Below are 24,976 nucleotides of genomic sequence, written 5' to 3'. Positions count from 1 at the left end.
ATGATAGACCAGCCTTTGATTTCTCAACCTTAGGTTTTTTGGTGATGGAACTATCATGCGTTAACTGTCTCTCCTTACGTTTTCTCTCGTGTATAATTTCTTGATAACATGATATCATTTCAAGAACATCCGATCTTGCTTTGGAACTTTGCTCATCATCAGGATCTTGTTCTATGAACTGGTCCCTGATATGTGCAATGTTGGGGATGATGTTCTTTAGGAATTCTGCTGTTAGAGTTCTGAAAGATATACCCTCTTTTCAATCAACGACTGTTTGTTTATTATCAGTGCATAGCTTTGCCAGTTATTTCAACTCATCATTGCTAAGACCCTCATTATGGGATAATGAACACAGCACCCCAAAAATATATATCCGAATATATGAAATCTAACAAAATCCATACCGGTTATCGTAAATGATTGATAGAATATATAAAATAACTCAAACAACATGATATAATAAAATCGGTTCAGCGCTGTTAACCATATTTAGCTAAATTTTTTGCTTTGAGGAAAAATGAGTTGCGTGACATGCCAAAAAACAGCGTTATAGCAAAACATCATTAAGCGGGGTTATGCCTGTAATTTTAAATTAGGATCAACAGATTTTCTTTTCTGAACGTCAGTTATTTTTTTGAGAAAAAGTGTATATAATCAATTCGCATTATTTAACAGTTTCAATCTGTTACGTCTTATAATGTTTAATATATATTCAGGAGCCTGTTGATCACCAAGATTTCGTCGACGATCATTGCCGGAATATTAAAGCTCAAAAACAGGTAAAATAAAATCAAGTACATTAAATGTAATAATTTGCGTCAGTTAAGGTATTTGGAACTTTTAGTTTTACATAATTAAAAAAATGTGATTTAAAACTTGAAATTCTGAAATGTGTAGAAAGTATACATCTAATGAATGGTGGCTTAATTTTGCTGAAGAATTTTTTGTAAAATCTCAGAAACTATCAAAAACACCAATTTTTAGTGATATTTATAATGAAAGAGTTCATTTATTCATTTATTTATTTATTTATTGTATGCACAATTGCCGTCTATATTAAAGCGATGTTAAAATACACAGGAATCAAGTGAGAACGGGAGTGGCACTGTAAAGCTGGAGGCTGTCGTCAAAGTTGAAGAAGTTAGCTTTGACGAAAGAATCGGTGTGTTTTCACTATTTAGTTGCTTGGCATTTTGTATATAAAAAATTTCATTGTCATGCGACAAAAATATTATAGCTGCCGAATTTTATAACGAAAACAATATTTATCCTGAAAAGAAGCTTACAGAAGTTCCGGTTATGAATGATTATGAGTATGATATACAAATTTTAGGTATTCTTTAATGCTGTTATTTTTTTAGAATTGTAACTGAAAATGGAGAAACATACACAATCATGAAGAATATGAATTTTTCAATCAATAACAGCAGCACACGGTAAGATTTTATTATACTGTAGTATAGTACCGAAAATGTTTAAATAATTTCAAATAAGTGCTGCAGTATTTTAATATTTTTGATAATTTTAAAAACAACATAAATGGAAAAAAGATGACTTTTGATTTTAATTTATAATTTATAAATAAATGTTTCAGTTAATTTCTTACTCTGTGGTAGAGCTAATCGTAGGGGCTTCGTCTAACAGCAGGCGACTAACTGAAAGCCATTCTGCAGTAGGAACGTTAATTGTTGGAATAAAAATTCTTTTAACGTAGAAAGATTTCAATCAGTGAGGTTAGCGGAAATTATTCATGCATTTACAGGATCTGAATATGTTGTTACTTTTGTCTAAATAATATGCAAGATGTTGTCTGCCTCCAGAACGTCTTTTAGCTGATTTGTTTTTGACCGTCCGCATTGCATACCAGCATTCTTATCTTCATCGTTTGAATCATGATAATTATTTTTTTGCCACAAAATAAAAAACAGCGTTATTTATCCACAACACGGTCTGCCATCAGAATATCATGGGCGTGTTTGCAACTGCTAATTTCTGTTTATTAATTTTTTTCATGCTTGCATTCGCAATGATTGATGGCAATTGCTGCGTTTTAATACTAAAAGCACCGTGAGAATGTTAATGCTGGACAATCGTTGCAGGCATAAATCTAACAAGCTTTATGAATGAAACACCATATTTCAGTACTGTTATATTTAATATTTTTAACTGTGAAATTTTAGGTTGTATATGCAGTATTTAAAAATGATGAAGAATAAGCAGAATGACAATTTTAGTATGTTTTGGTAAGTAAAAAGTGTAGTTATAAAAATAAAAGTAAGGAATGAAAAAAATTCTAAACTATGGTTACATTTTTTTGACATTTTAAGCATTTAAAAGTAACTTATAAATGGCATTTGATTGTTTGACTCATTTTTTACTTATATATATATTTATCTGTATTCATATTTACTTAAACTTAAACTTAAATTTAAATATTTATCAGTTATATTTACTTTTTCAATTTCAGATGTTTCCAGATAGCACATGGTTTTTGGGAATGAGAAAATTGCACGGTCTCGTTTAGAGTACTCATAATTTATTAATGCACTTTAAAAAATGTGAAAACTTGTTCAAAATTAATTGGACATAAAAATGTTCAAAAATTTTGGAGAAGTCGATGTTGCATGACTGTTTTAATGTAAATGGCTGTGGTTTTTTGGCTTGTCTACTTAGTCGTTTTACTTTTCCCTTGCACTATTATGATGCTTTGATTGTGGGTTTGAATGTTTTCAGTATCTGTCGCTTTTACATGTTTTAACCATTCTTGTTTTATCCTTGCTGGGTTTTTGTCGCCGTTGCACTTGCTCTTTTGCATTTTAAATTCAAGTCACCCCTTTGTTAATTTGATTGTTTTAGCTCTATCTTTTATCTCATTTGAAGATTTAGGAAAATAGGCAGAGATATTTAATATAATTTTCATGTTTTGATCAATTCATCTAGTTCTTCAGTGTTATGTTTTTAATAAACAATTATTAAAGTAATTTAATCTATTTCCCTTGGAAACATATATATGCATGTGAAATTTATTTCACATTCGCATTGCTTATAAATCTGTGCATCTGAAGCAAAGTATTACGATCTTGTAAATTTTATGGCAGAAAAGATTCGCTAAATTTCTTTCATGATTATCTGTAATTTGATTCTGTATTTTAATTCGTTCCAAATGATTTTTCATTTTCAAAATTTATTTTCTGAAAATCGTGTCAGTTATTACAATTAGTCTTACATTTTTTTATTTTTCTAAATATTCGAATTATGATGAAAAATCTAAATATTAATTTGAATAATTTTAATTATTATTCAATTCAAAATTTTTATTTGTTAACCCTTTTGGGGTGTATTCCACCCTGTGGTGTTTTGTTTTATCTACATTCCGTCAATTTTTATTTTTATGATTCGAAGCTTTCTGACATCTTTTTTGAAATAATAAGGCATATTCTGAAAAGCTCAGTGTTTTGGGACTTTTTTTCAGCCAATAGAATATCGTAAAATTGATATGTACGTTGTTGAATTTTTGGGGCGGAATCCACACTACATTAGAAAAACACGTATAAAAAGCCTAGTATATGCGCCATATTTAAGAAATTTGCTTCCATAGATTGTACTAAGATTGTGGCATATGTTTGTTTTACAACAGTTTTAATTTTAATAATTTTTCAGCCTTTTCTTGGAGAAGAATGCAACAACTTGCGCTGAAATCTATTATTTGTTTTAGAATATTTACAAAATCTAGTCCACACGGTGAAACAAACTGAAAAATGACAATTTTCAACGTTAATTTTGTTGCATTTTTCACCAAGAAAAGACTGAAATAAAATAATATAAAATAAAAAAATAAGAATATTTTAATGCAGATATATACAGCATCATTAGTACTATCTACTGAAACAAATTGTATAAAAATGGAATATATTCTAGACTTTTTACACATGTTTTTCTAATGTGGGATTGGATTCTACTCCAAGAATCCAGCAAAATGCATAATTTCAGCAATTGATCAGAGAGTCAAACAATCCATCAGACTATATTCCCTGTTTCTATGGCTCAAAGCATTAATTGATATAGAACTAGGGAATGCGAATCAAAAATAACACAGAAAGTTGTTCCAAATGCTGTTTAAATTTGCAAATCTTGTAAAAACAAAATCAAACATTTTATTATACTTGTATTCTAAAAATATTAAAGAATATCATCATGTGCTTTTTTGATATATTATGGTAAAAGTTTTTTCTTATTTGAATTAATTTGGCATTTTAAGTGCTACAATGCGTCGTTTTATTTTATTGCATTGTATTTTAAACTAAACTTTCCTTATAGTGTGATTATTAAAAAATAAATATATGTGAAGTGCATTAATATTTTTCATCTGTCATCTTTAGCGCAAAATAATAAAATGATAAAAGTTACAAAATAAAAAATTTCCACAGAACAATTCAGAATGGGAAATTTTCAAATTATAAACTGTAGTGCTTTTTTAATAAAAGCTTAAAGTTAGTTAATATGGTGGTAAAAACATAAAAAGTTGGAAAATGTCATGAATTTCAGATTTAAAAAATTGACATACGTTCTCACGGGTGAGTGATGTTGAGAGAGAAAATCGTTTCTTAAGCGGCAAGTTGTAAATGCCAATTGGTTTGACTTGTTCATAAATCATCTGCATAACCTGCGTGTTATCTCGCGTGTTAATTTTTGCTTATCAGAGAAAATAAAAAAGAAAAAAAAGGAATAGCAGCAATTTTTGCGCATCGATTCTTGCGCAGGTCAGTTATGAAGCAGGTTTACTGCATTGTCAGCCTTTAATTGGCGATTATACTTTAGTGGGGCGTGAAGTTAAAGCTTGAACAGCGGCTTATTGATCTATGAGTAGCATTTGCCGTTGCCGTCACATGTCGTGCAACGGCGGCCAACCAGCTAACTGAATGGAAGAAATAGAGCTAGCTAGCGAGCTAGCAGTTGGCTGGCTGCTTGGTGAGGGTGAATCGATTTCAACCGATCCTTCCCCAAGGTAGCCAGCGGAAGCCCACCGTGTGCCCCGCTATCCGGCGTTGATGTTAAAACGTGTAGCGTTCCTTAAACGTAATTTTATTAAAATAATACACCTTTCCCATCTGCATCATGCAAGACAAGTACATCTAAGAGATGTTAGTTCTCGCAGCTCTGTTCAGTTTTTTTATTTTCTTGTTTGCAGCTTTGCATGCAAACGGTAAGTAAAAATACACTATACTTTATGCAGTGAAAAAAAAATAGAAAATTAATTTTAGTGTTTTAAATTTACAAAATTTGACATTTAAACGGTGTTTGTTTCCGTTTTCATAAAAATTTATATCCTGAAATCTTACTTCAAATTCCCCTCTTAATATTCTTAGTCGTTAATGCGTTATATCAAATGCACTGAAGAATTCAAGATATTTATAGTTTAATCATTGTGAAAATGGTCACGCTGATGCCTTGTATTAATATAAACGATGCTCGAGGTGTGATCATTCATTTTCAAGTGCTATAGAAGAGAAATTCCTTTTTGTTGTTTGTAGCTATCGGAAAGTTTATAAGATTAGTACAAATAAAGCAGTCCATAATGCATGCCTTTTGCTGATTTAATAAATAATTTCCCAAACTGTCATGAAGGAAGAATAAACAAAGACACTAGTAAACACCTTTGTGCGAGAAATCCGCCAGTACAATTCAATTTTCTGTTTTCCTTTGTCCACAATTGATTAGCCGGCCGTTAAATTAAAATCGTCTCCAAAGACGGAAAAATAATTTATACGTGCTGAATGCATTCTTTATTGAAGCACAATTTGTTTCGAATATGATTCTAGTAAATTGAAAAAAATTTTTCTTCTGCTCTTATGATAAATGATAGTATTTTTCAAATTGAAATCATTTATATTTAGGAATGAGTTGTTCAAAAGTAGAAAAAGTTTTTTCCAAAATTTGTTCAAATTTAAAAAGCAGTATCAAATTGTATACAATTTATTTAAATGATATTTAAATTGTGTTTGTTTGTTAAATGAATTTAAAATTTAACCAATGCATTTGTTTAATGTTTTAACGCTCATGATGAAAAGATGAGCAAAATATGTACATTAAGAAACAGCTCGATTTGATTCGATTCGATTCAAGCATTGCAAATATGCAATAAGTGCAATGAAGAAGCTTATAAGAGAGAGAAAAATTAAATTGCTGAAAAAATTTGTTTATATCAATTTGTATCTGAAAAAGCAAGTGATTTTTTTAAGCAAGAGTTTTTTCTATATATATAATAATGGATTGAGTAATGTGAAAAAAGTGACGTAGTTGAATTTGATTGAAAAGCAGCAAGCAGCAAAAGCAATATTGCAAGATGTTGTTAGATTTAAACTCAAATTTCACTTTGAAGTTTCATGTTTTTAAAAAAAATGAATAAAATAACATCTAAAATTGTTAAATATATTCAGCAAAGTGTAAATATATCATTCATTAAGACGTAAGTTGTTCCGTAAGTCATGTCATTTAAGTGATCCAAGGGAATCTAGTTGTATTTCAACGCTTGAATTAACCATAGAAGGTAAAAGTAAGTGATAAAAAATGATATGGATTTTCTTTCATTCGTTGACAGCAAAATAGTCATTTTTATTAAATCAAGATGAAAAAAACGATGCAAATCTCGTGGGATTAATAAATGCATTTTTTCAAAATAAGTCATATTTTGTTATTGCATCATGACGAAGCTTTCAATTCTTGATGGCTTCTTCTTCTTCTCGTTGTTGTCGTTACTGCTTTTCAGTGGAATATTACATTCAAATGTCAAAGCGTAAAAATGCATTTCAAAAAGTTCAAGTTTTGCACAACTTCAACCTGCACTGATTAGGTTGAAAAAAAGGAAATTCTAAAATTTAAATATTCTAAAATTTTACATGCAGCAACCAAACACATTTTGTAAAAACGAAGCACAGCAGTGTGAATATATTTTTTAAATGCCGCATGTCGATAGATCAATTTTAATATTCTTCTTCTTTTATATTAATAAAATTATCCATGTTACAGGTCATTCACAAATGGGAAAAAAATTACTTTAAAATTTAACATTTCATGTTTTCCATAATCTTTTTATTTTGCTTTAATATACGATAAATTGAAACACTGCAAGTCTTGTTTTTTTTAATCAAATTCTTAAATGTTGCAAACGACCATTCTAGAATTTGCATCTTTTGCACTGTGTTCATTTTGAAATAATTGAAATCAGTAGCGATATTGGGATTTTTGCCATCGGTTATGAATGCTGTTTTTTTGCGTGGAACACGGGATGATGTGGAATAATAATGTTCATTTCAGGCTACACTGAGCAGAATGTGAAAAACTTTTCTTATTGTTTGTCCTGCGTCACGGTTCACAGCTCGGAAAATTCCAATTTGAGTGAGGATAATTTGAAAAATTATTTGACAAGCAAAAATATGCGGGTTCCAGTCAGCGATGACCACTGTCGCGAAACACTGCCCACTGAACTTCCTGGTCGTCATCTGGTACCAATTTACTATTGTTCCAGTGGAGCTTGTGTGAAAATCAAGGGCACTTTCCAAGGTGTGTGTCATTGTTGTTGTTGTGGTGGTGGTGGTGGTGGAACATGTATGCTTCTCTCAGTCAAATAGAGCTTAATCGAGAAAATTTTAATTTTAAGATGAAATTTATGTTGTACGTGAATGTTGGGATCGCCTCTGGGATCGTCCAATCAAACACGGCTGGCAAGGATGCAGCGTGGTGGACTTCATGTACGATTCAATGGCGCACATTTGCGTTTGCTTGTCCAACGATCTTTGCAACTCAGCCTTGAAAATCGGCTCCGGCCAAATCTATCTCCTGCTAATGCTGTTCATGCCCCTAACAGGGTTGTGCTTCTTCAATCAAATTTTATTCTGACTCTGTTGTTTCATGCAAAGAAAAAGCAAACATTTCTCTGCAATTCAAACAACAAAACTTAAAAAAATTTAAATAAAAAAAAAGAAGCAAAAGGGAGTCCAAAAAAAATCAAAATCACTAAGTATCAGGAAAATTACCACGAGGTTTCTTCTTTACCAAGTGTTAATAAATGATTCAAGTTAATAAATGAATAAATAATTTATGTGAAACGGTGAAGGCATGACAAGACGAAATATTTTTAAAAAAATAATTTGATACTAGCAACTGTATGGCAGCAAAATTTCGAGTATGGCCGAATGGACAACTTTAAACGCTTTCCAATACGTTGAGCTCGTCAAGTGCAAATAATCATAAAGAACAGTGTGATGAATTTCACCTTCAGAGGCTAAATGAATAAATAATAAGGTAATAAGCAGCAAATGAATAATAAAAAGCATACAAATAAAGCCTTCTGTTATGTCCAATATTTTGCAGTTTGGAATGTGCTTGAGCGCATTGTTCATTCCGGAGTTGATTTGAATTATTAGATCCCTTTTTGGATTTGGATAACGACCCCGGGGTGGAATTGTCTAACAAATAATAAAATAAAATTTTTAATGAATGATTCTTTGAAAAATATTCTTTTGTGCCATAAGCTAACTAGAACGAAAAGCTGCGCTTGAGGTTGTTTCTCTGAAATTAACTGCGCCACGGCAGCAATGCCTTCAAGAATTTGCTGAGAATTCTTTTCACGGTTATTCGTTCCAATTAACAATACTATAACCTGAAATTAATAAAACGATATCACTTTTGCTACCACTTCGACAACATCAATAAGCTTTGCTGTTAGAAAAAAAAACATCATAACACGTGAAAGGGAAGGATGCTAACAAAATCAGGTAGCTACGTTTAAAACTGCAGCCGCTTCATAAAGCTATTATGAAATTGATCACTTACTTTTATTTCAAAATTAAAATATAACATTAAAAATTAGAATTATCATGAAATTAAACTGTGTTTTAAAAAACAATGAATAATTTAATTAAAAAAGCAAAACAATAAAAGCAAATACTTTTGGAGAAATGCAATCCAGTTCTTCGTGCTGCAAACGCCATAAAACAGTTGCCGTTGTATCACCGCCGATGGCAAAGCAAAGGCAATGGAGCGGTTCGAAAAGTTCATGATAAGCTTCACTTTGTTCGAAATACAAAATGTGAGAATCGCCAATAAAAAGTACATCCGGTTCCCTAGATTTCGCTTCGGATACAAAACGTTCGTGCTGCAAAAGCAATATTTAAAAAAAGTACTTCAAACAATTGCAAAATTCATTCTACCATTGACATCCATCGACGATCGCCATCCAAATCTTCTGGAATTGTGGGTACAATTGCAGGATTCTTCATTCTTTTTCTTTTATATCAAACTTAAAAATTTATTTTGTATGATGCAAAGCAAAGCAACTGAAACATGAACAAACACATTCCAAACACCGATACTCTTTTCAGATTGATAACATTCATACATACAGAATAAATAAGTACAACAAATTCAAAAAAATCATAATTAATAATAAGTATTTATATTCAAACGTAAAAAAGATTAAAAAAATAATAATCACAGCCTGCCTCGGACAGAATTGATCAAAATACTGATAACAAATGTAAATGCTGATGATTATAAACTAGCAACCTTTTTGCCTTTGATCTGAAGTTATAATTTAATTAAGTAATTTGTGTAAGTAAAGTAAGCAATTTAACATTTTGCCCATTTCGTAAAATGTCATTTTCAAACAAACAATCAAATCTACAAGAAACCTGATTTCAAAAGTGCACAAAACATGCCAACTCCTACTCAAGCTTTTGTGCTTGGTACAATGTCGTCATTTCAATTTCTGTAACATTCTGACAAGACTTGGAACATAAAAATTCCATTTATAAATTAATAATAAATAAAATGATTTTATCTAAATGAAAATTAATGGTATTAACATCTACTATGACATTCTTGAAACATTTTAAAAAGTAATTTCTTCATCGTACAACATTTAATTAAATTTCACCTTATTAGTATTCGATTTCATCAACTCATCGTAAAGATAACAATAAAAAATCAATAAGTCTTTTAAAATAGTTTTTTCAACAAAACTTCCACATCTCCACTCATTGTTTAAGACATTATAAAACTGCAAATTTTATATAACAAAATATTATATCTTTACATTATTATTTTGAAAGATTACCAATATCAATATCAATAAAATGCACAGGAATGTTAAGCAAACTTCAGTATTTCATCCAATACAATTGATAACAAAAACATCAAAACTAATTAAAAAAATTACAACTTCATTTAATACTTCACAAAAAGAGACCTGCAAACTTAATTAACTTTGGTAACTGCTACAAAAATCAAGATGTTTCTGTATTCATAAAATTACAGTATTTGATAAGTAAGATGAAAATTATTTTAGGAGAGTTGCTTTCATAATGAAATTTTTAAGCTTATTTCACTGTTTATACACTGCAGATTATCAACTGTCTAAAATTTCATTGCATTCCTAATGGTGTTTTACATTAAAAAGTGTGCAAAATGTTTTGCAAAATGTTCTAAAAACAAAAACAGAAATTTAAAAGTTTCAGTAATTTCGTTATTTTACTTTACTTTAATGTATTTGTTGAATGTTATAAAAATTTGAAAACAAGATCAATGTTTGAGTTATAAATTTTGAATGGATATTTTTTTCAATATCAGTTTTTATTTTTTTGCTACTTTATCCTTCCTGTTACAGGATGCTAACAAATTCAGATTGCTCAAAGCAACAAAGGTATTACTCATGAATCTGTTTGTAGGCAAGAATTATATTCAATGAATATATATTTTGACAAACATTCTGGGCTCGCTTTATTGACTTGAGCTATGCAGAAATACCTCAGAAAAACTTGTAACACGTTTTAAATGATGAGCAATGTACGAAAATAGGAAACATGCTAAAATGTTCAACAGCTCACAAAAAATATTCTAAAATAAATGCCACTGAAAATTTTTTCTCGATTAATCATGATAGTTTGCTATTTTTTGCTAATGTTTTGCATCCGTAAATACATTATTTAAACATTTTTTGTGAAGAATGTGATTCAAGCACAAAAAATTATTTTAAAAGCAAATATATTAAATTTAAATTGAATAATATTAAAAATCAGAGAAAAATCCTTTAAATCATGCTAGAAGTATGCGCTTATGTTTGCATTTGTGCGTGTGCGCTTGTATCACTACATTAATTAGCTGTCTTTCAATAAATAAATATTGCTGTTGCTGCCAATGCAAAAATAAAGCATATATTGCCTATAATGTTGAACTGCCAGGGATCTAAGGATGAATCAAATTTCGTTGTAATTTATCAAATTATAAAGAAAGTTTTGCTTCTGTATATTAAAAAAAACAAATTTGTTATAAAATAAACAAATTAGTTGCAAAAGTTGTTAGTGATAAATCATAAAATAATAAATGTGATGTACTTTTATGAAAATTGTATGATTATAATTGTATGATTACTAACATGCATATGTGTAAATTATTTTTATTTGTGCAGCTTATAATACTGATGAATTTAAAGATACCGTCTTAGAATCATTTATAATTGTAATTTACACGGCAAAATGTAATCGAAATTAAAAGAGAATGTGTTCAAATAGTGAAATTTTATACGTGGCGTGAATTATTCGAATATGAACGTTTGCAATGCCATTTATTTGCTGCCTTGCCAATTTTCCTGCTGACAGCTGCATGTGCATGGTATGAAACGAAAAAAAAACTATCGTTTGTGTGTTGTATGACATATTAAAGCAAAATCGTGAATGCCTTTTTTTCAAACTAACAAATTCAATGTTAGCTGGATCGTCTGTTTACATTACACAGCCTATGCGTTCGGTTAGTCGTGCTGTACCAAGGCGTCCGTATTTAACAGCTTTTCCAATTCATTGGCAAACTAAATTGCAGTCACAGCTAACTGTTTGCGGTGCACATGCGAATTTTTTATTTTCTGATTTTTGTCAACTTTTTGCGTATTTTTGAAACTAAATTTACATTTTTCATCTTTGTGAGAAAGATCGAGAACAATAAATGGAAATGTATGGGTAAATATTTTTTGCTAACGTTGCTTCTCATCCTGTTTGTTAAGTAAATTTGACAAATATGAACAGTGTAGAACACAATAAATTGTCGAAAAGCTGCTCATTTTCTAAATCTGAAATTTGGGAAAGGCTGAAAGTACTTTATGTGCGTTTTGGATTTCGTGATGCCTTACTATGTATACTGCTTATTGTATATGGCCTATTAGGTGCCACAGTTTTTTATTTTGTTGACTGCCCGTCAGATTCCAGTATAATCAACGCCCGTGATATTGCCCTAAAACGGAGGGCTACAGTAGCAGCGCTTCTTCAAACGATACAAAAAAATAAAAGTTTATCACTGAAATATGTAACAATGGAATTCGAGTCAATTCTTCAACGTCATGATATTTCATTAGGCGTAGAAAAAAAGCATCCCCGTCGTGAATGCAACTATGCTGATGCGCTGTTCTACGCTAGCACTATTTTTACAACAATTGGATATGGTAATTTAACTTGTTCTACATTCTGGGGTAGAACGGTAACCATTATTTATGCTATATTTGGCATACCGCTAATGCTGACACTGGTCAACAGCCTTGGCAACCGATTGTTTCGTTTAGCTAAAAAGTGGTGGTCAAAGTTGCATCGTTTAATTGGAAAGCTTGGTGAAAAATCACAGACTGCATTAACACTTAATTGGCCACCAAAAAGACAAATGTCTTCCAATGCGGATGGTGGTATATCGGTGAAATTAGAACACGATCCAGAAGATGACAGCGTACCATTACCTTTGGCACTTTCAATGGTTGGTTTGTACATTATTTTGTGCGCGGCTATTTTGAAAATGTGGGAAACAGAGTGGGATTATTTGACGGCATTTTATTTTTTCTTCATTTCGCTCAGTACAATTGGATTTGGGGATGTGGTTCCTGAAAGTACCGGTATTACACTGCTTGGCTTTCCAATTTTTATTATCGGTTTGGCATTGGTATCAGTGTGCATCAACGTCATCCAAGCTCGAGTTGAGCTCAGCTACAAGCTGACTTTAGATCAGCTGTATGTTGGATTGGAAAAACTATTTTCTGATTTAGGGAAAGGTGACGCGTTTGAAGAAAATGGATCTAGACAACTGAACATCATAGTTGAGGAGAGTGAAATCAATCATTCACACACTGACGAAAATACCTCAAATTCCAGCGTCGGTGTAATACAAATTATCCGATCACCCAAGGAACGGAAATTTACACTCACTCGTGTGAATACGGCAGAAAAGTTGAACATTGCCGATATAAAGCGTAACTCAGGAATATGGTCATCAATTGCTAGCGTTGATCGCAATGAGAGCTCACCACCGACGGACAATTTTAATTTCAGACCGAAAAATCGACGTCCTTCTATTATATGCTTGTCTGCAAGTTCTGTTGATGAAGAGCATTCCATACCAGCGTTCAAAACAAAGCTTGCTAATTTTACAATTGAAGAATCTCCAAAATATTCTGAGCACAAATCTGAAGATTTCTTGAGTAATAATTTTGCTACTGCTTTAATGAAAAATTTAATGAAACGTTTTGCTTTACATTATAGCTAGTGTTTGAAAATGGATCAAGCGTTGATAAAGTGTCGAAAGCGTAAGTTATTTCACCTTTTTACCAATAGTTTCTATCTTTAATTTGCTTTGTAGAGAAATTTAATATTTGTGATTTCTGATCATGTTAAAATGTGATATGCCAGCTCAATATTTATTTATTAGAAAATTGTACAAAGCATTGCATTCTCGCACAGTGGCATCTAAAACTGCATAAGAAGACAAGCTTAAATTTAATGCATTTGATAGTTTTACAATATTTCATTTTTAATTTAAATGCTTCAATTTAAACCAATTTATAAAACATGCACATACTAATAAAGTTAGCTGATGTGATCATTTCAGTAATACACGAATTATATTCAAAAAATATGAAATGGTGAATTATTAGGCATGAAACATTAAACTGAATGAGCTTTGCTGCTTTTTGCATAAAATTTCGTTTATTTTTAGACTTTAGCATTATAATTAGTTTAATCTGCAAAACTTTTCAGAATAGTTTATTTCAAGAGCTTCTCAAGCTTTCTAAAGAAGCTCATATATTATTAAAGAAAAAGTTACTCATTTTTACTACATCAAATATCATAAAATCAGCCATTTATTTTCATGCTGAAATAAAATCTTTGACAATTTTGCATTTGTATAACATAATTCATGCATTTATTGTTATTCAGTAAATTTTTTTAGCTGTAATTTATTTTGTGCAAATTAATGCAAAGAACGTTGCAGATGTTTCATGTTTAATAGCTTTTGCAGCCGTAATAAAATAATAAAAAGTTCCAAAATCACACCGCTTATTCAATTAGTAGAAAACTAAAAGTGTGCTCTATTGTCACTAAATCATAAAATGTTGGAATAACAATATACGGCAAACACTACGTCATCTGTTTTCTTTGATATACATTGAAAAGATTATTTCATTTTTGACAATGTAAAGTAGATAAGCTTTTCGACATTTATTCATCACATTTTTTGTATTCATTTTATTTTAATGGAATCTACATTTAATCTACAATGTAAAATACAGTGCTCTGTTTAAAATTAATTTTAAAGCAGAATTTCTTTGAAATAAATAGCAGTAAAAAGAATGAAGATTAGTAATAAAATAGCAGATGTTTAGCTTTACAGAACCATTTTATTATTATGCAAGTAAAATGTGCAGTTTAGTAAGAACACGCACTGAACATTCATAGTGTAGTTTTTTGTAATAGCATTGCGTATTTATAGCAAATGTAAAGAATTTTAAAATTAAACAATTTCATTGCCGTGCATGACTGCTATTCCTGAATTAAATCATCAAATTTAGCAGCTATTTTATATGATGCAAATAATATGGTGAAATGTGTTAGTTCAGTGTTTCTAATTTTTATACATTGTTTAGTTTTGGATATTCAGAACGTACTTTATCATTTCAACAAGAACAAAGTAGAAATTAAAAGCTGCTCAAATATAGATAACGAATGCATATCAAGCTGTATCACGAAACGGGTAGAGCTATTGTCGAAATTTGTAAAAATAATATACTGTACTGTACAAGACAATTTATGATGATTTCACTACTTTTGTTAAGTAAATCTATGATTTTCAACTGCTTTTATTGTAGTTTAAATTAATGAAAACAATGCTTTTAACATTTGAAAATGAAAATGAAATTTGAAAGAAAATATTGTCTGTTTATTTTAGGAATGGATTTGCAAAATTCAGCAAATATATGAAAATAATATAAATTGTAGATTATGCAACTTAAGAAACACTTATTAACAAGGCAATAAATTTGCTTGTTTCTTAATTTATTATGAAGCAAAATCATGATTAAATGTATCTCAATTTAAAAATCTGCATATGTATAAGAATAAGAATAAGAATAAGAGTGCAATGATAAATTTGTCATGCCATAATTCAGAATAGTGCAAAAAATATGACATAATACAGTACTGCTGAGACTAATTGATTAGGATGATTTAATCATAAAAGCATTCTCAAATTATAAGAAATAATTTATTTTTTATTGATGTTCAAAACTTCTGATAAGCTACTTTTGATGTTTTAAATAAAAACGTTTTCATTCAGCTGTAAATTTACTGAAGCAGAATGTCGAAAGAATAAACAGGACTTGAATTTTAGCGGAACTGAATGAAATTCTGCGCAGGGGCGACTCATAAAAAATATTATATTACCTGATTACCAGTTTATTTACAACGCTAGAATTTTTTAAACTTGATTAAAAAAATGAAACAAATTCTTGTTATCATCAAAATAAGTGACAAATAAGGTTGACAAATGATGTTGATTTAGTAAATCATTAAAAAACTGCTTACTTCATGAAAAAGTCTTATCAGAAATTTGGGAGACAGTAAGAAATTGTTAAACATAAAGCAATATGTGATTTGTTTCTGCTACATTTGCAATTTGAATCTCTGATTGATAGTTGGCACTATGCTTGTCTTTGAATTCGTAGGCTGGAATCTACTCCACGACAGAAAAAACATATAATAATCATATTTCCTTATAAATTTTTTTCAACAGGCAGTATTTAGATAGTTTTGCTTTTTATTGAAAATTGATTAATTAAAATAATTTACTTGGCAAAAAAATGCAGCAGACAGCTTTCATAATAGTGTTGATTTTCCTTTGTTTTGACATGGCATGCAGATTATGGCAATGTTCACCAAAGAAATAATAGTTATCACTGCAGAAGTTGTTCCACATTTGATAGAACAACTGTTATTTTTTTTGTTATTTTCTTTTATTACACAACTCGCACCTTTCGTATTTTCTGTTAATATATAAGCACAAACTGTGGATAAGTGAGATATCCCATCGTCGTATAGAGTTTGATATGAAAGATAACAATTAATCACAACAAAATACTTTTTGTGATTTACACTTTTTCATTGTATTATTCATATTTTGTTTGCTGCTTTATTGGCTATTTCATTCAGTGTTTCTTTCATTCACTACTTATTTAATTCGTTTTATCATTACTTGATATTCTAGGTTACCCTGTGTGCTCGTTATGATGACTGAAATTATACGGAATTTTACTTTGGAAGAACTTTGGAAGAAAAAATGTGATTATCTAAATCAAGAGTGCGGGTTCAATTGTGTCTACAGCATCTACTTCATATGCATTGTCGAAAGATAAAAATGAGCGGAAACGTTGATAGTAAGTCATCTACATTTAACTCTGGCCCTCTTTGAACTATAACAGCACCTTCTGCAACGCAGCGCCATCTCAGAATGTCGTTCTTGAAAGATCCACCACCATAACTAGTATTCAAGTTCCTGTAGATGTTTTAAACTGTGAATTACTCCAAAATAGTAAATCTTATTGACGATCAGACAAATGTAAAAGCTGATAAAGTTCATTAGCAATGGAATGAAAAGCATTCAAATGCTGTGCTGTCAAAGAAGCTAACTGGCGAGGACGAAGTTTATGAATCAACCCAGTTACAAAGGCTGTTTTGGTACATTTTTCACGACTTTTGCTATCCTTCAAAATCTTTACGTTTTTGTTTTTCAAGCCAATTTAATCTGAATTTGTTGTGTTTGCTAAATCTCATGTCAATATAAGCGCCATAATTCCCACAGATCTCATTGGTATTTGTTTCTGACTGCTGCTATGTATGCGTTGCTTATTTAATGGAGAAAAAATGAGCTCCGTACAATACAATCAAATACAGTAACTTAGTGAGGCTCACTGTCTTTATAGTTGTGATGCAGTTCGTGCAGAGGGAAGCAGTGCGTTTCTCGCACATATATTTTTGACAAAAAATACATTTAGAACTTGTCTTGTTGTCTGCTGGATGGATAAAGTTTACATGCTGCTTGCTTCTTTGAGCCGCTAGTAACGGTTAGATCTTTGTGCATCATTTTCATTAGAAGCACATTTTTGTTCTTTTTTGGACAGTAAGGAATCACAAGTGCTTCAGCAGAAAAAGCAAAAATGGATGACTACCTTTGCTTGCCACACATAACTAAAAGCTCTTGTGGTAGCACTCCTTTGTCCTTTATGATGGTGCCCAGCACTGGCAACTTCCGTTTTCGTAGTTCCACTGCAAGCTGGTAAGACGTGAAAAAATTGTCACATGTGACATTGCAACCTTTCAGTCCTTTAGTCAAATCCGTTACAATCCGCATGCCTTTCAGGTGCTTCTCCCTCTGCCTTTCCTGTATAGATTCACATGTTCCAAACAGAGTTGAATTTAGCGTCACATGCAGTCCATATCTTTATGCTATACTTGGCTGCTTTACTCAGCATGTATTCCTTGAATAAACGACGATCTCTGAAACAGCCAATCGCAAGGCCCAGGACTGTACATGCGAGGTAATGTAGCCATCCAAAGACCTCACACTTCTCTGATGGCGGCCAGTTTGTCGTGTTTCTTTCTGGCAGCTGTAGTTTTACGCTGGCCAGAACGTAATAACCGTGAGATCATGAGAAATGGTTTTAGAGACGTAACAGAAGAGAATATGGTTCTTCCGTTTTCTTGTCTCTGCTCTTGATTTATACACTGCAGCCAGTATCAACAGTCCGATGTATGCTTCTACGTGTCTGATCAGTCAGCTCAAAACATATTTATGCACCTATTTTCCAGTATTATTTACATATTATACATAATTTGGGGTAATGAAATGCTGGAATACTGATTGCAAATCAATAGCGCGGGAGATGGCATATTTTGTTAGACCTAAAACCGTCTTGATTACATTGCATGAGGACAGTGGACCTCGCGCGTTTGACGCATTGGCAAAACATTTGACGCTTCTGTCTTTTGATTTCCAAACGTTTCTCCCAAAATTCTCACGTATTATCGGTATAATATCCTCAGATTCAACATGAGATGATATACGATCGGTTTTATCGCAGCATCAAACTCAACAAATGATAACTTTCAACGTGAACTGATACTCAATAACAACAGCTATTTCCAAATATGTGACTACAAACAATAGAATATCCAATAATTTGAAGAACTGCTATGTCTGTAACAAATAAAATATGTACGGCATGATAGATATGAGTAAGAAAGGCCTGATTAGGATATGAGTGGATCACAGTACATAAAGAACATTTTTTCCGGTTATCAAATATATGTGCGCCAACAAGGTGAAAAGTGATTGATTTAAGCAAGGCAACAATTTATGTGTATAATAAGCAATCAATCAAATTGACCCGAAAGGCAATCAGTGTAGGCAATCATTGCGCACAGCCATATTTAAACGCATCAAAAGCTGTCATGTGGTAGCACATTCACTCATTACATAAAATGAGGCCAAGTCACTAAATTTCATAAACCACGAGCAAGTATAATGGCATATTTCATTAAGCTAAAAATCAAAAACCGAAAGGTAGCACAAGGGTTAAAAATTATTTTAATTCCTTTTTGATAAAAAAATGTAAAATGAAGTTAATATTATCTGATGAGAAAACTTACAAGGAATTAAGATTATTCGGGATTTTTACACGTTTTTCTGACGTGGGGTGGATTCCAACCCAAAAGAATCCAAAGAACTTGAGATGTTGTAAAATCTTTAAAAAAAGCTTAAAACGTTGAATTTTTTAAAACATATCATATTGTTTCAAAAAAGACGTCACAGAAGTTCAGATCATAACAATAGAAAATGACAGAGGAAAACAGATACAAAACACCCTGTGGTGGATTCCACCCAAAGAATCCATCAGAAAGTTAATAAACGTTAAAACATATTGCCGTTATCAACGTGCAAATAAAAACACATTAAACACCTTGAACAAATGGAAAGCAAGCGGCCTGGATGCGCAAACGTTCAGATATTATTTCTGGAGTATCGTTCGCGAATTTGATTACAACAGGCATAGTTGGATGTTCATTGATAATGTGATCTGAGATTAGCTGCAAGTCTGCAGTATACAAAAAATTGCAAAATACGCATGTATATTTGCGAACACTGGCATGATATCGTGTGTGCTCGTACAAAGCTTCATCAGTATCAACAACTTCCATCAAGCACAACGCACATCGTTTCTTTTCTTGGATATTTTGGAAATCATCGTTTTCCAGCATTTTTACAAAACACTGCTCAAAAGACTGACGCCAAATTTGCTTCCAATCCTTCAAACGCCATTGGAAAACATACAATTCAATGAACTGATCAGTCGGATGCGACATTTTCAAATGTTCAACTAGTGATTTCATTTTCCAATCCGTGAACGCGCACGCAATACATCCAAAAGGCAACGGAATCATGTGACGAATTGCATGCTGCTCAAGCAACACCAGATCACCAGGTATAAGCAATGAGCAAAGATTGCAAAACACTGAACCATTTCCCAAATCATCCACTGAACCTGCTCTCTCCATACAGGCGCAACAGCCAGCTGAAAAATCATCCGAAAACAAACGAAGCTTCACTGCGCAGCCAAGACACGGGAAATCCATTTCTGTATTTATTATACTCTTTGCAGTATTTTTGGTATTTTTTGTTCTATTTCCAACATTCGCACCGGTAAGCTTCCTTTTCGAAAAACGACACGATCGCAATTCATCCTGCTTGTCAGATCGACGCACCACGAAATATTTAAATTTATACCGTTCCAATACTGTTTCGGTAAAATAACCGGCAAAACAACGCCCGCAAAGATTGAGAAATTCTTCGACCAAAGTTGGCTGTTCTTCCAACAAATCGTGTGGCAATGTGCGCATTCCATGGATCTGTTTGATGTGACGACGGAGAAAAAATCGCGATGAATGTCGAACCTCGCAATTTTCTCCTGGACATGCAAATGACTCTTCTGACAAATGCGAACGAACATGATCTTCCAGTAACACTGCATTCCTAATAATAAAACAAGCATTTATTGCTTTTTCAATGGATTGGATTATAAATAGATGAAAATTTACAAAAAACACAATAACAATTTATTAGATTATCTGAAAATGTTCATTCCACTGTTTGAAAAAAAGGAAACCTACTATAAGAGTTGTTTCATAAAATATCTGAAAAAAATCTATAATCAGACTAATTCTGCTCAGTTATATGGTACGATTCATTTTACAAAATTAACATCAGTATTCATAACTTCGATTGAAATTAAATGAATACACCGTGATATTTTCAAAAAATGAATTATCTGTAAATTTCTTTGATCTTAATCTTTAAGATTGATTTTAATTATAATTTGAAAGAAAGCATATTATTCCTTCAGTTTCAACATCTAAGCATTATAAAGAACAACAATAACAATTCTATTTAAAAAAACACATCACAGCAATAATTACTATACTAGTGAAAAATTCTTAACTTTAAATTGTACATCTATTGCAGTTTAACTTGCATTAAAAGGATTTAAAAAATCTTATATTTTAAAACTGTCACGTAATAAAAGAATAATGAAGAAAGCGGCAATTACTCAGCAACGTAAAATTGACATATTCCACAGCAATGTTCTTCTTTCATGCAAGAAACGAAAAGCTGAGTCGTCCCTCGACCAGATTCGATTAGTTCACTGGACGAACTGCGTTGCTGATGAACAGTTCGAATATAAGACTTACTGCTCGTCGGCAGCATGCAAGCATCGTCTGCGGCTGGTTTTATCGGCCAATCTTTGGAGCGCTGGCTCTCAGTCAGTGCTTTGTTAAGCAAACTTTCTTCCTCTAATAATCGGATTAATTCCGGAGAATTTTCCATATCCGGTGACGATTTCTGCTCCACCAAATTTCGATTGAGCTTTATAATCTCTGCCCTGGTGTGCTGAATGCACTGCTCAGCCAGTGCCCAAGCACGTTTTTCCAACTCTGCATCATGGGCAATCACAACGCTGCCAATTCCGTCATGACACTGGCGTATATGGATGCCGATGAATATTTCCTTACGACTCTTATGATCGCATTCACTACATTTGTAAGGTTGATAATGCAGATGCGATTCAATATGATTAATGCGATTCCTTGAACAAACCCATTCTTCGCACAACGTGCACTTGATATAAGGGTAAAACGTACTGTCGTTGTGTTTAAACAGTTTACATTTCTTTTGAAACTGATCACCGGAAACTATACCCGGAACTAAAAGTTCTTCCGCATCATCTTCGGCTGATGAGGTAGTCCAACTTTTGCCACAACTTTTCAACAATGGTGAAGTAGTATCACTCTGTTGAGAACAGTCCATCACATTGATAGAGCGAGTTTCCAAAGGCAAATGCTTCGACGGTTGAAGCAGGTACTTAGCAAGCAAAGGAGCGCTAGTCGATCCAGACGAACTATCATTAGAAGATTCGATTATTGAATCAGCGTGTGATTCTAATTCTAATCTGTTCAGCTCAGCCATTCGCCGCTGCCGCCAAGCTTCAAACGCAGCCAGCTTCTTTGATTTGATGTTCAACATTATATTTATGCTTTCCTCTTTTTCAGCTTTAAAACTCAAATTTTCTTTGCTTCTGTCTTCCATTCGGTAACCTTTAATGTATACTCTAAACAGAATATTCATTAACGTAAAAGTAACATTCAGTTGGCAAATATATAAAGTACAGTAGGCCCTCAGCTTCGCAGATATCAAAACCGCCACAAAGATGAATCCTATTTTTAGACCCTAATATGTATGTATCTGTGGATCTACAACTTCAGTGCAAGGTTCCTTCTGCTTGTGAGGTTCCACACCATAACAGTAGTGATAACGACTTAACAAAACTAAGAGGCTAAATAATCGCTACTAATGCTAAGATGAAAATGATAAAAACCTTAGGGTGATAGGAAAGGAGGCGCTGTGAACAGGAGGTTGGCTTACCGTTCCAGACACACGCAGCACCGGTTCCGCGATTCCAGACACTTGCTCCAGACTGATAACCGGTCCAGACATGTCTGGAAGTGCAGAATGTCCGCTTTCATGCTAACACAGTCCAACACTGTGTGAGAATAACGCAAAATTTGAGTAAACACGTAATACATGAAGCTACTATAGTTACAATGTTTTTTAACAAAGATGTCCCCAAGTCCCTCCACTTCTGGCAAGCTTGCATGCAAGAGCACACCGATGGTTTTGACTGTTGTACACTCAATCAAATGAATAAAAAAATAAATACGAGATAATAATTTAACATGCAAATCAGTAGACTTTCCGTGATATTATTCCTTGCAGCTTTCAGACATTGCGTAGGATTATAAGGCATCAGCGTTGTGTATAAATAGAAGTGGCAAATATTCGTGGTTCTGCCCATTGTAATCTGCCAAAGGCACATACAGCGAATGTCAAGGGCCGACTATATTTCTTTTTTAATTTAATAATTAAATTAAACAAAATAATGTAAATGCGTTGATGAACTGATGAAATTTCTGAAATTCTAATAAAACGTACTTGCACATTCTTATTCATTACAGTGTACCTTATTGAAGCTTGAAAAAAATTAAAATAGCAATTTTCAAAAAATTGCATTGTCCTCAAAGCTATATCTGAAAAGTTATGCTTTAAAAAATGTCTTCCAACTGATTAATTATATACTACTAAACTACTGCTATTTAATATATGTTTGCATGTGAACATGTAAAATTTAAAAATCCGGTCGTCTGAAATTCTACCACAGCAGCATGCTGTTTTTATTATTAACAGTTTTTATTATTATCATTTCATAATTAATAAATTGTCATCAATCTTTCATCAATATCTATCTCACTTATCAGCAACATTAATAAAATCGCACCTATACTTCATCTTGGGTCAAGTGCATCAAAATAGAAATTAAATCAACGCAGATCAAATTACGCACAACATGTATATATATATATATATAATCATTCAATGCACCCATTAAACAGTGTCAAATGAGACAGCTGTCAAAATGAAGAAAACCACAATCCAATGTTAGGGCATTTTAGCGTCAAATTGAACCGTATAAACAGAACCTCCTTTTGTAAGCAATTGAAATCATACCTGTATTAGGCAAAAATTCACCATAAAACTGGCTTGGAACTAGAATTACAGGTCCACTTTGACCCAAATGATGCGACTTCGTTTCGGTATACTGGTGTCGGGTTTTGTCAAAGTGGAATCAGACCACTGTCAACGCAGTTTTTATTAAGCTCAGAATAAGCGGCAAAAATTAGCGCGTCTAATTCCACTCACTGATGAATGATGACGACGACAACGACGACGGCTATCTACGAAAGCTTAATATCAATGGATATAGAGAGAACAAACTAAGATGTTTCATTTTGCTTTTTCAATAAGCAGATATTTAAATTCCAAGGAAAACAACTGTGGCAAAGTGAAGAAGCAAATTTCAACGTTAGCTGAAGTGAGAAAATGAGAGACAAGGGGTTAGCTTAATATTGTAGAATTACTGCTTGAAATTTTAGCAGAGCAGAGCAGAGAAGCTGTGTGAGAGTAATTAAAACCGAAGAAAAAATAAAAATAACATGCAACAAGATATCTGAAAAGTGAACAAATCTATCGTCTAGTACTTTGAATTGAAATCATCAAAAGTAATCCACATTTCAAATTTCAAAGGCTCAAATTAATAAAAAATAAAGTTATATTATTGATAATTTAAAAATAATGTCATAATACTGAATTGAAAACCGTGAAAAGTTGTTTAAATTCATGTACAATTAAATGGAGGAAAGTATTCACTTCAACGATAACTAAATTTAAATAAATTTTTTTAAGTGCAAAACATGCACGAAATGGCATTAAGTGAAATGCATTCAAAAATGAGGCACTACAATTTTGCACAGGGAAACGGAAACCACGCTAATGCAAAAAAGAAATAGGTCACCATCTGGCGCCTCGTTCAGTACGAAAAACCGGGTAGAGGCCTTCACAAATAATTCAACTTAAACAGTGTTCAAACTGGGTCGACACCACAGTCAGTGACCTACTTTCTTCACTTCAAAACCAAATCATCAATTACATCCAGGATAAAGTAAACATATAAATTTTGTGCGGTGCTGAAAATTTTTTTAAAATGTTCTTTTTGAAAATTTGAAATGAATATAATTATTTCAAAATAAATAAGTTTAAAAATTAAAAAACCCATATTTGGAACAAGCAGTTATTTTAGGTCAAGTAATGCATCGTCAGCCAGTTAACCCTCGAATGGGAGGAGGAAACTAGTGCAAAATTAGAATTTCACACTGCCTGCGGACCCTCGGCTAACTAGGTCAACGATTCAGCTGAGTCCAATGTTTTTTCTTTATTTTCTTGTTTTCTATCTTTGGAAGCTATTCTCAATTTTAAAGCACCATTTTTTAAAGAAAAGCTGCTTCTTTGTTTCTTTGAAATTTCATGATTCACTGCTCACTTTAGCAGTTGTGATTTAAATATTTCTCAGTTTTGTTTATTAGAGCAAAGAAGGAAAGTATACGAAAATAACTTACCTAATCATTGTATAAATTGTATAAAATACCTCATATGCACTGCTGTTTCTTAATAA

General features: G+C 32.2%; 7 protein-coding genes across 7 annotated transcripts; 4 read left to right on the top strand and 3 right to left on the bottom strand.

Moving 5' to 3' along the window:
* Nucleotides 1–575: 575 nt before the first annotated feature.
* On the top strand, nt 576–2,501 carry Tsp_00271 (putative parathyroid hormone 2 receptor). The gene is made up of 6 exons (XM_003376040.1): nt 576–581; nt 717–779; nt 1,081–1,162; nt 1,238–1,296; nt 1,595–1,680; nt 2,468–2,501. The coding sequence occupies exons 1-6, from the start codon at nt 576–578 to the stop codon at nt 2,499–2,501; spliced, it is 330 nt and encodes a 109-aa protein (XP_003376088.1).
* Nucleotides 2,502–3,677: 1,176 nt separating this feature from the next.
* Tsp_00272 (glutamate decarboxylase) lies at nt 3,678–4,091 on the top strand. The gene is made up of 2 exons (XM_003376039.1): nt 3,678–3,741; nt 3,991–4,091. Exons 1-2 carry the CDS (start codon nt 3,678–3,680, stop codon nt 4,089–4,091), a joined length of 165 nt encoding a protein of 54 aa, XP_003376087.1.
* A 1,103-nt stretch (nt 4,092–5,194) lies between these two features.
* On the top strand, nt 5,195–7,896 carry Tsp_00273 (conserved hypothetical protein). Its single transcript, XM_003376038.1, has 5 exons — nt 5,195–5,203; nt 6,438–6,466; nt 6,498–6,553; nt 7,315–7,560; nt 7,658–7,896. Exons 1-5 carry the CDS (start codon nt 5,195–5,197, stop codon nt 7,894–7,896), a joined length of 579 nt encoding a protein of 192 aa, XP_003376086.1.
* Nucleotides 7,897–8,153: 257 nt separating this feature from the next.
* On the bottom strand, nt 8,154–11,437 carry Tsp_00274 (platelet-activating factor acetylhydrolase IB subunit beta). Its single transcript, XM_003376037.1, has 8 exons — nt 11,432–11,437; nt 10,804–10,893; nt 9,935–10,057; nt 9,565–9,579; nt 9,210–9,272; nt 8,948–9,154; nt 8,537–8,659; nt 8,154–8,465 (listed from the first exon to the last, which is right to left on the bottom strand). The coding sequence occupies exons 1-8, from the start codon at nt 11,435–11,437 to the stop codon at nt 8,154–8,156; spliced, it is 939 nt and encodes a 312-aa protein (XP_003376085.1).
* A 629-nt stretch (nt 11,438–12,066) lies between these two features.
* Tsp_00275 (Ion channel family protein) lies at nt 12,067–13,572 on the top strand. The gene has a single exon (XM_003376036.1). The coding sequence runs from the start codon at nt 12,067–12,069 to the stop codon at nt 13,570–13,572; it is 1,506 nt and encodes a 501-aa protein (XP_003376084.1).
* A 3,951-nt stretch (nt 13,573–17,523) lies between these two features.
* On the bottom strand, nt 17,524–18,008 carry Tsp_00276 (conserved hypothetical protein). Its single transcript, XM_003376035.1, has 3 exons — nt 17,923–18,008; nt 17,765–17,855; nt 17,524–17,739 (listed from the first exon to the last, which is right to left on the bottom strand). Exons 1-3 carry the CDS (start codon nt 18,006–18,008, stop codon nt 17,524–17,526), a joined length of 393 nt encoding a protein of 130 aa, XP_003376083.1.
* Nucleotides 18,009–19,310: 1,302 nt separating this feature from the next.
* Nucleotides 19,311–22,407, bottom strand: Tsp_00277 (putative zinc finger protein). The gene is made up of 3 exons (XM_003376034.1): nt 22,336–22,407; nt 21,105–22,140; nt 19,311–20,380 (listed from the first exon to the last, which is right to left on the bottom strand). The coding sequence occupies exons 1-3, from the start codon at nt 22,405–22,407 to the stop codon at nt 19,311–19,313; spliced, it is 2,178 nt and encodes a 725-aa protein (XP_003376082.1).
* Between the last annotated feature and the right edge of the window lie 2,569 nt (nt 22,408–24,976).

This window comes from Trichinella spiralis, assembly GCF_000181795.1.
Source record: "Trichinella spiralis strain ISS 195 chromosome Unknown Scfld4, whole genome shotgun sequence".
NCBI classification, from domain to species: Eukaryota; Metazoa; Nematoda; class Enoplea; order Trichinellida; family Trichinellidae; genus Trichinella; species Trichinella spiralis.
The sequence above is the reverse complement of the archived record's forward strand: the minus strand, read 5'-3'. Positions and strand labels throughout refer to the sequence as shown.

Coding starts and splice junctions, on each gene's coding strand:
- Tsp_00271 (XM_003376040.1), top strand. Junction 780..1,080: donor ATATTAAAGCTCAAAAACAG/GTAAAATAAAAT, acceptor TAAAATACACAG/GAATCAAGTGAGAACGGGAG. Junction 1,681..2,467: donor AGCCATTCTGCAGTAGGAAC/GTTAATTGTTGG, acceptor TTTCAATTTCAG/ATGTTTCCAGATAGCACATG.
- Tsp_00272 (XM_003376039.1), top strand. CDS start 3,678: ATGCAACAACTTGCGCTGAAATCTATTATTTGTTTTAGAATATTTACA. Junction 3,742..3,990: donor TACAAAATCTAGTCCACACG/GTGAAACAAACT, acceptor GCATAATTTCAG/CAATTGATCAGAGAGTCAAA.
- Tsp_00273 (XM_003376038.1), top strand. Junction 6,554..7,314: donor ATTAACCATAGAAGGTAAAA/GTAAGTGATAAA, acceptor TGTTCATTTCAG/GCTACACTGAGCAGAATGTG. Junction 7,561..7,657: donor AATCAAGGGCACTTTCCAAG/GTGTGTGTCATT, acceptor TTTAATTTTAAG/ATGAAATTTATGTTGTACGT.
- Tsp_00274 (XM_003376037.1), bottom strand. Junction 10,058..10,803: donor GTGTTACAAGTTTTTCTGAG/GTATTTCTGCAT, acceptor TAAAATTTGCAG/TTTTATAATGTCTTAAACAA. Junction 8,660..8,947: donor TGGATTGCATTTCTCCAAAA/GTATTTGCTTTT, acceptor TATTAATTTCAG/GTTATAGTATTGTTAATTGG.
- Tsp_00275 (XM_003376036.1), top strand. CDS start 12,067: ATGAACAGTGTAGAACACAATAAATTGTCGAAAAGCTGCTCATTTTCT.
- Tsp_00276 (XM_003376035.1), bottom strand. CDS start 18,008: ATGATCTCACGGTTATTACGTTCTGGCCAGCGTAAAACTACAGCTGCC. Junction 17,856..17,922: donor CTGGCCGCCATCAGAGAAGT/GTGAGGTCTTTG, acceptor TGGCTGTTTCAG/AGATCGTCGTTTATTCAAGG. Junction 17,740..17,764: donor GTGACGCTAAATTCAACTCT/GTTTGGAACATG, acceptor GAATCTATACAG/GAAAGGCAGAGGGAGAAGCA.
- Tsp_00277 (XM_003376034.1), bottom strand. CDS start 22,407: ATGTCTGGACCGGTTATCAGTCTGGAGCAAGTGTCTGGAATCGCGGAA. Junction 22,141..22,335: donor TGCTGCGTGTGTCTGGAACG/GTAAGCCAACCT, acceptor CATACATATTAG/GGTCTAAAAATAGGATTCAT. Junction 20,381..21,104: donor TTGCATGCTGCCGACGAGCA/GTAAGTCTTATA, acceptor TTAGGAATGCAG/TGTTACTGGAAGATCATGTT.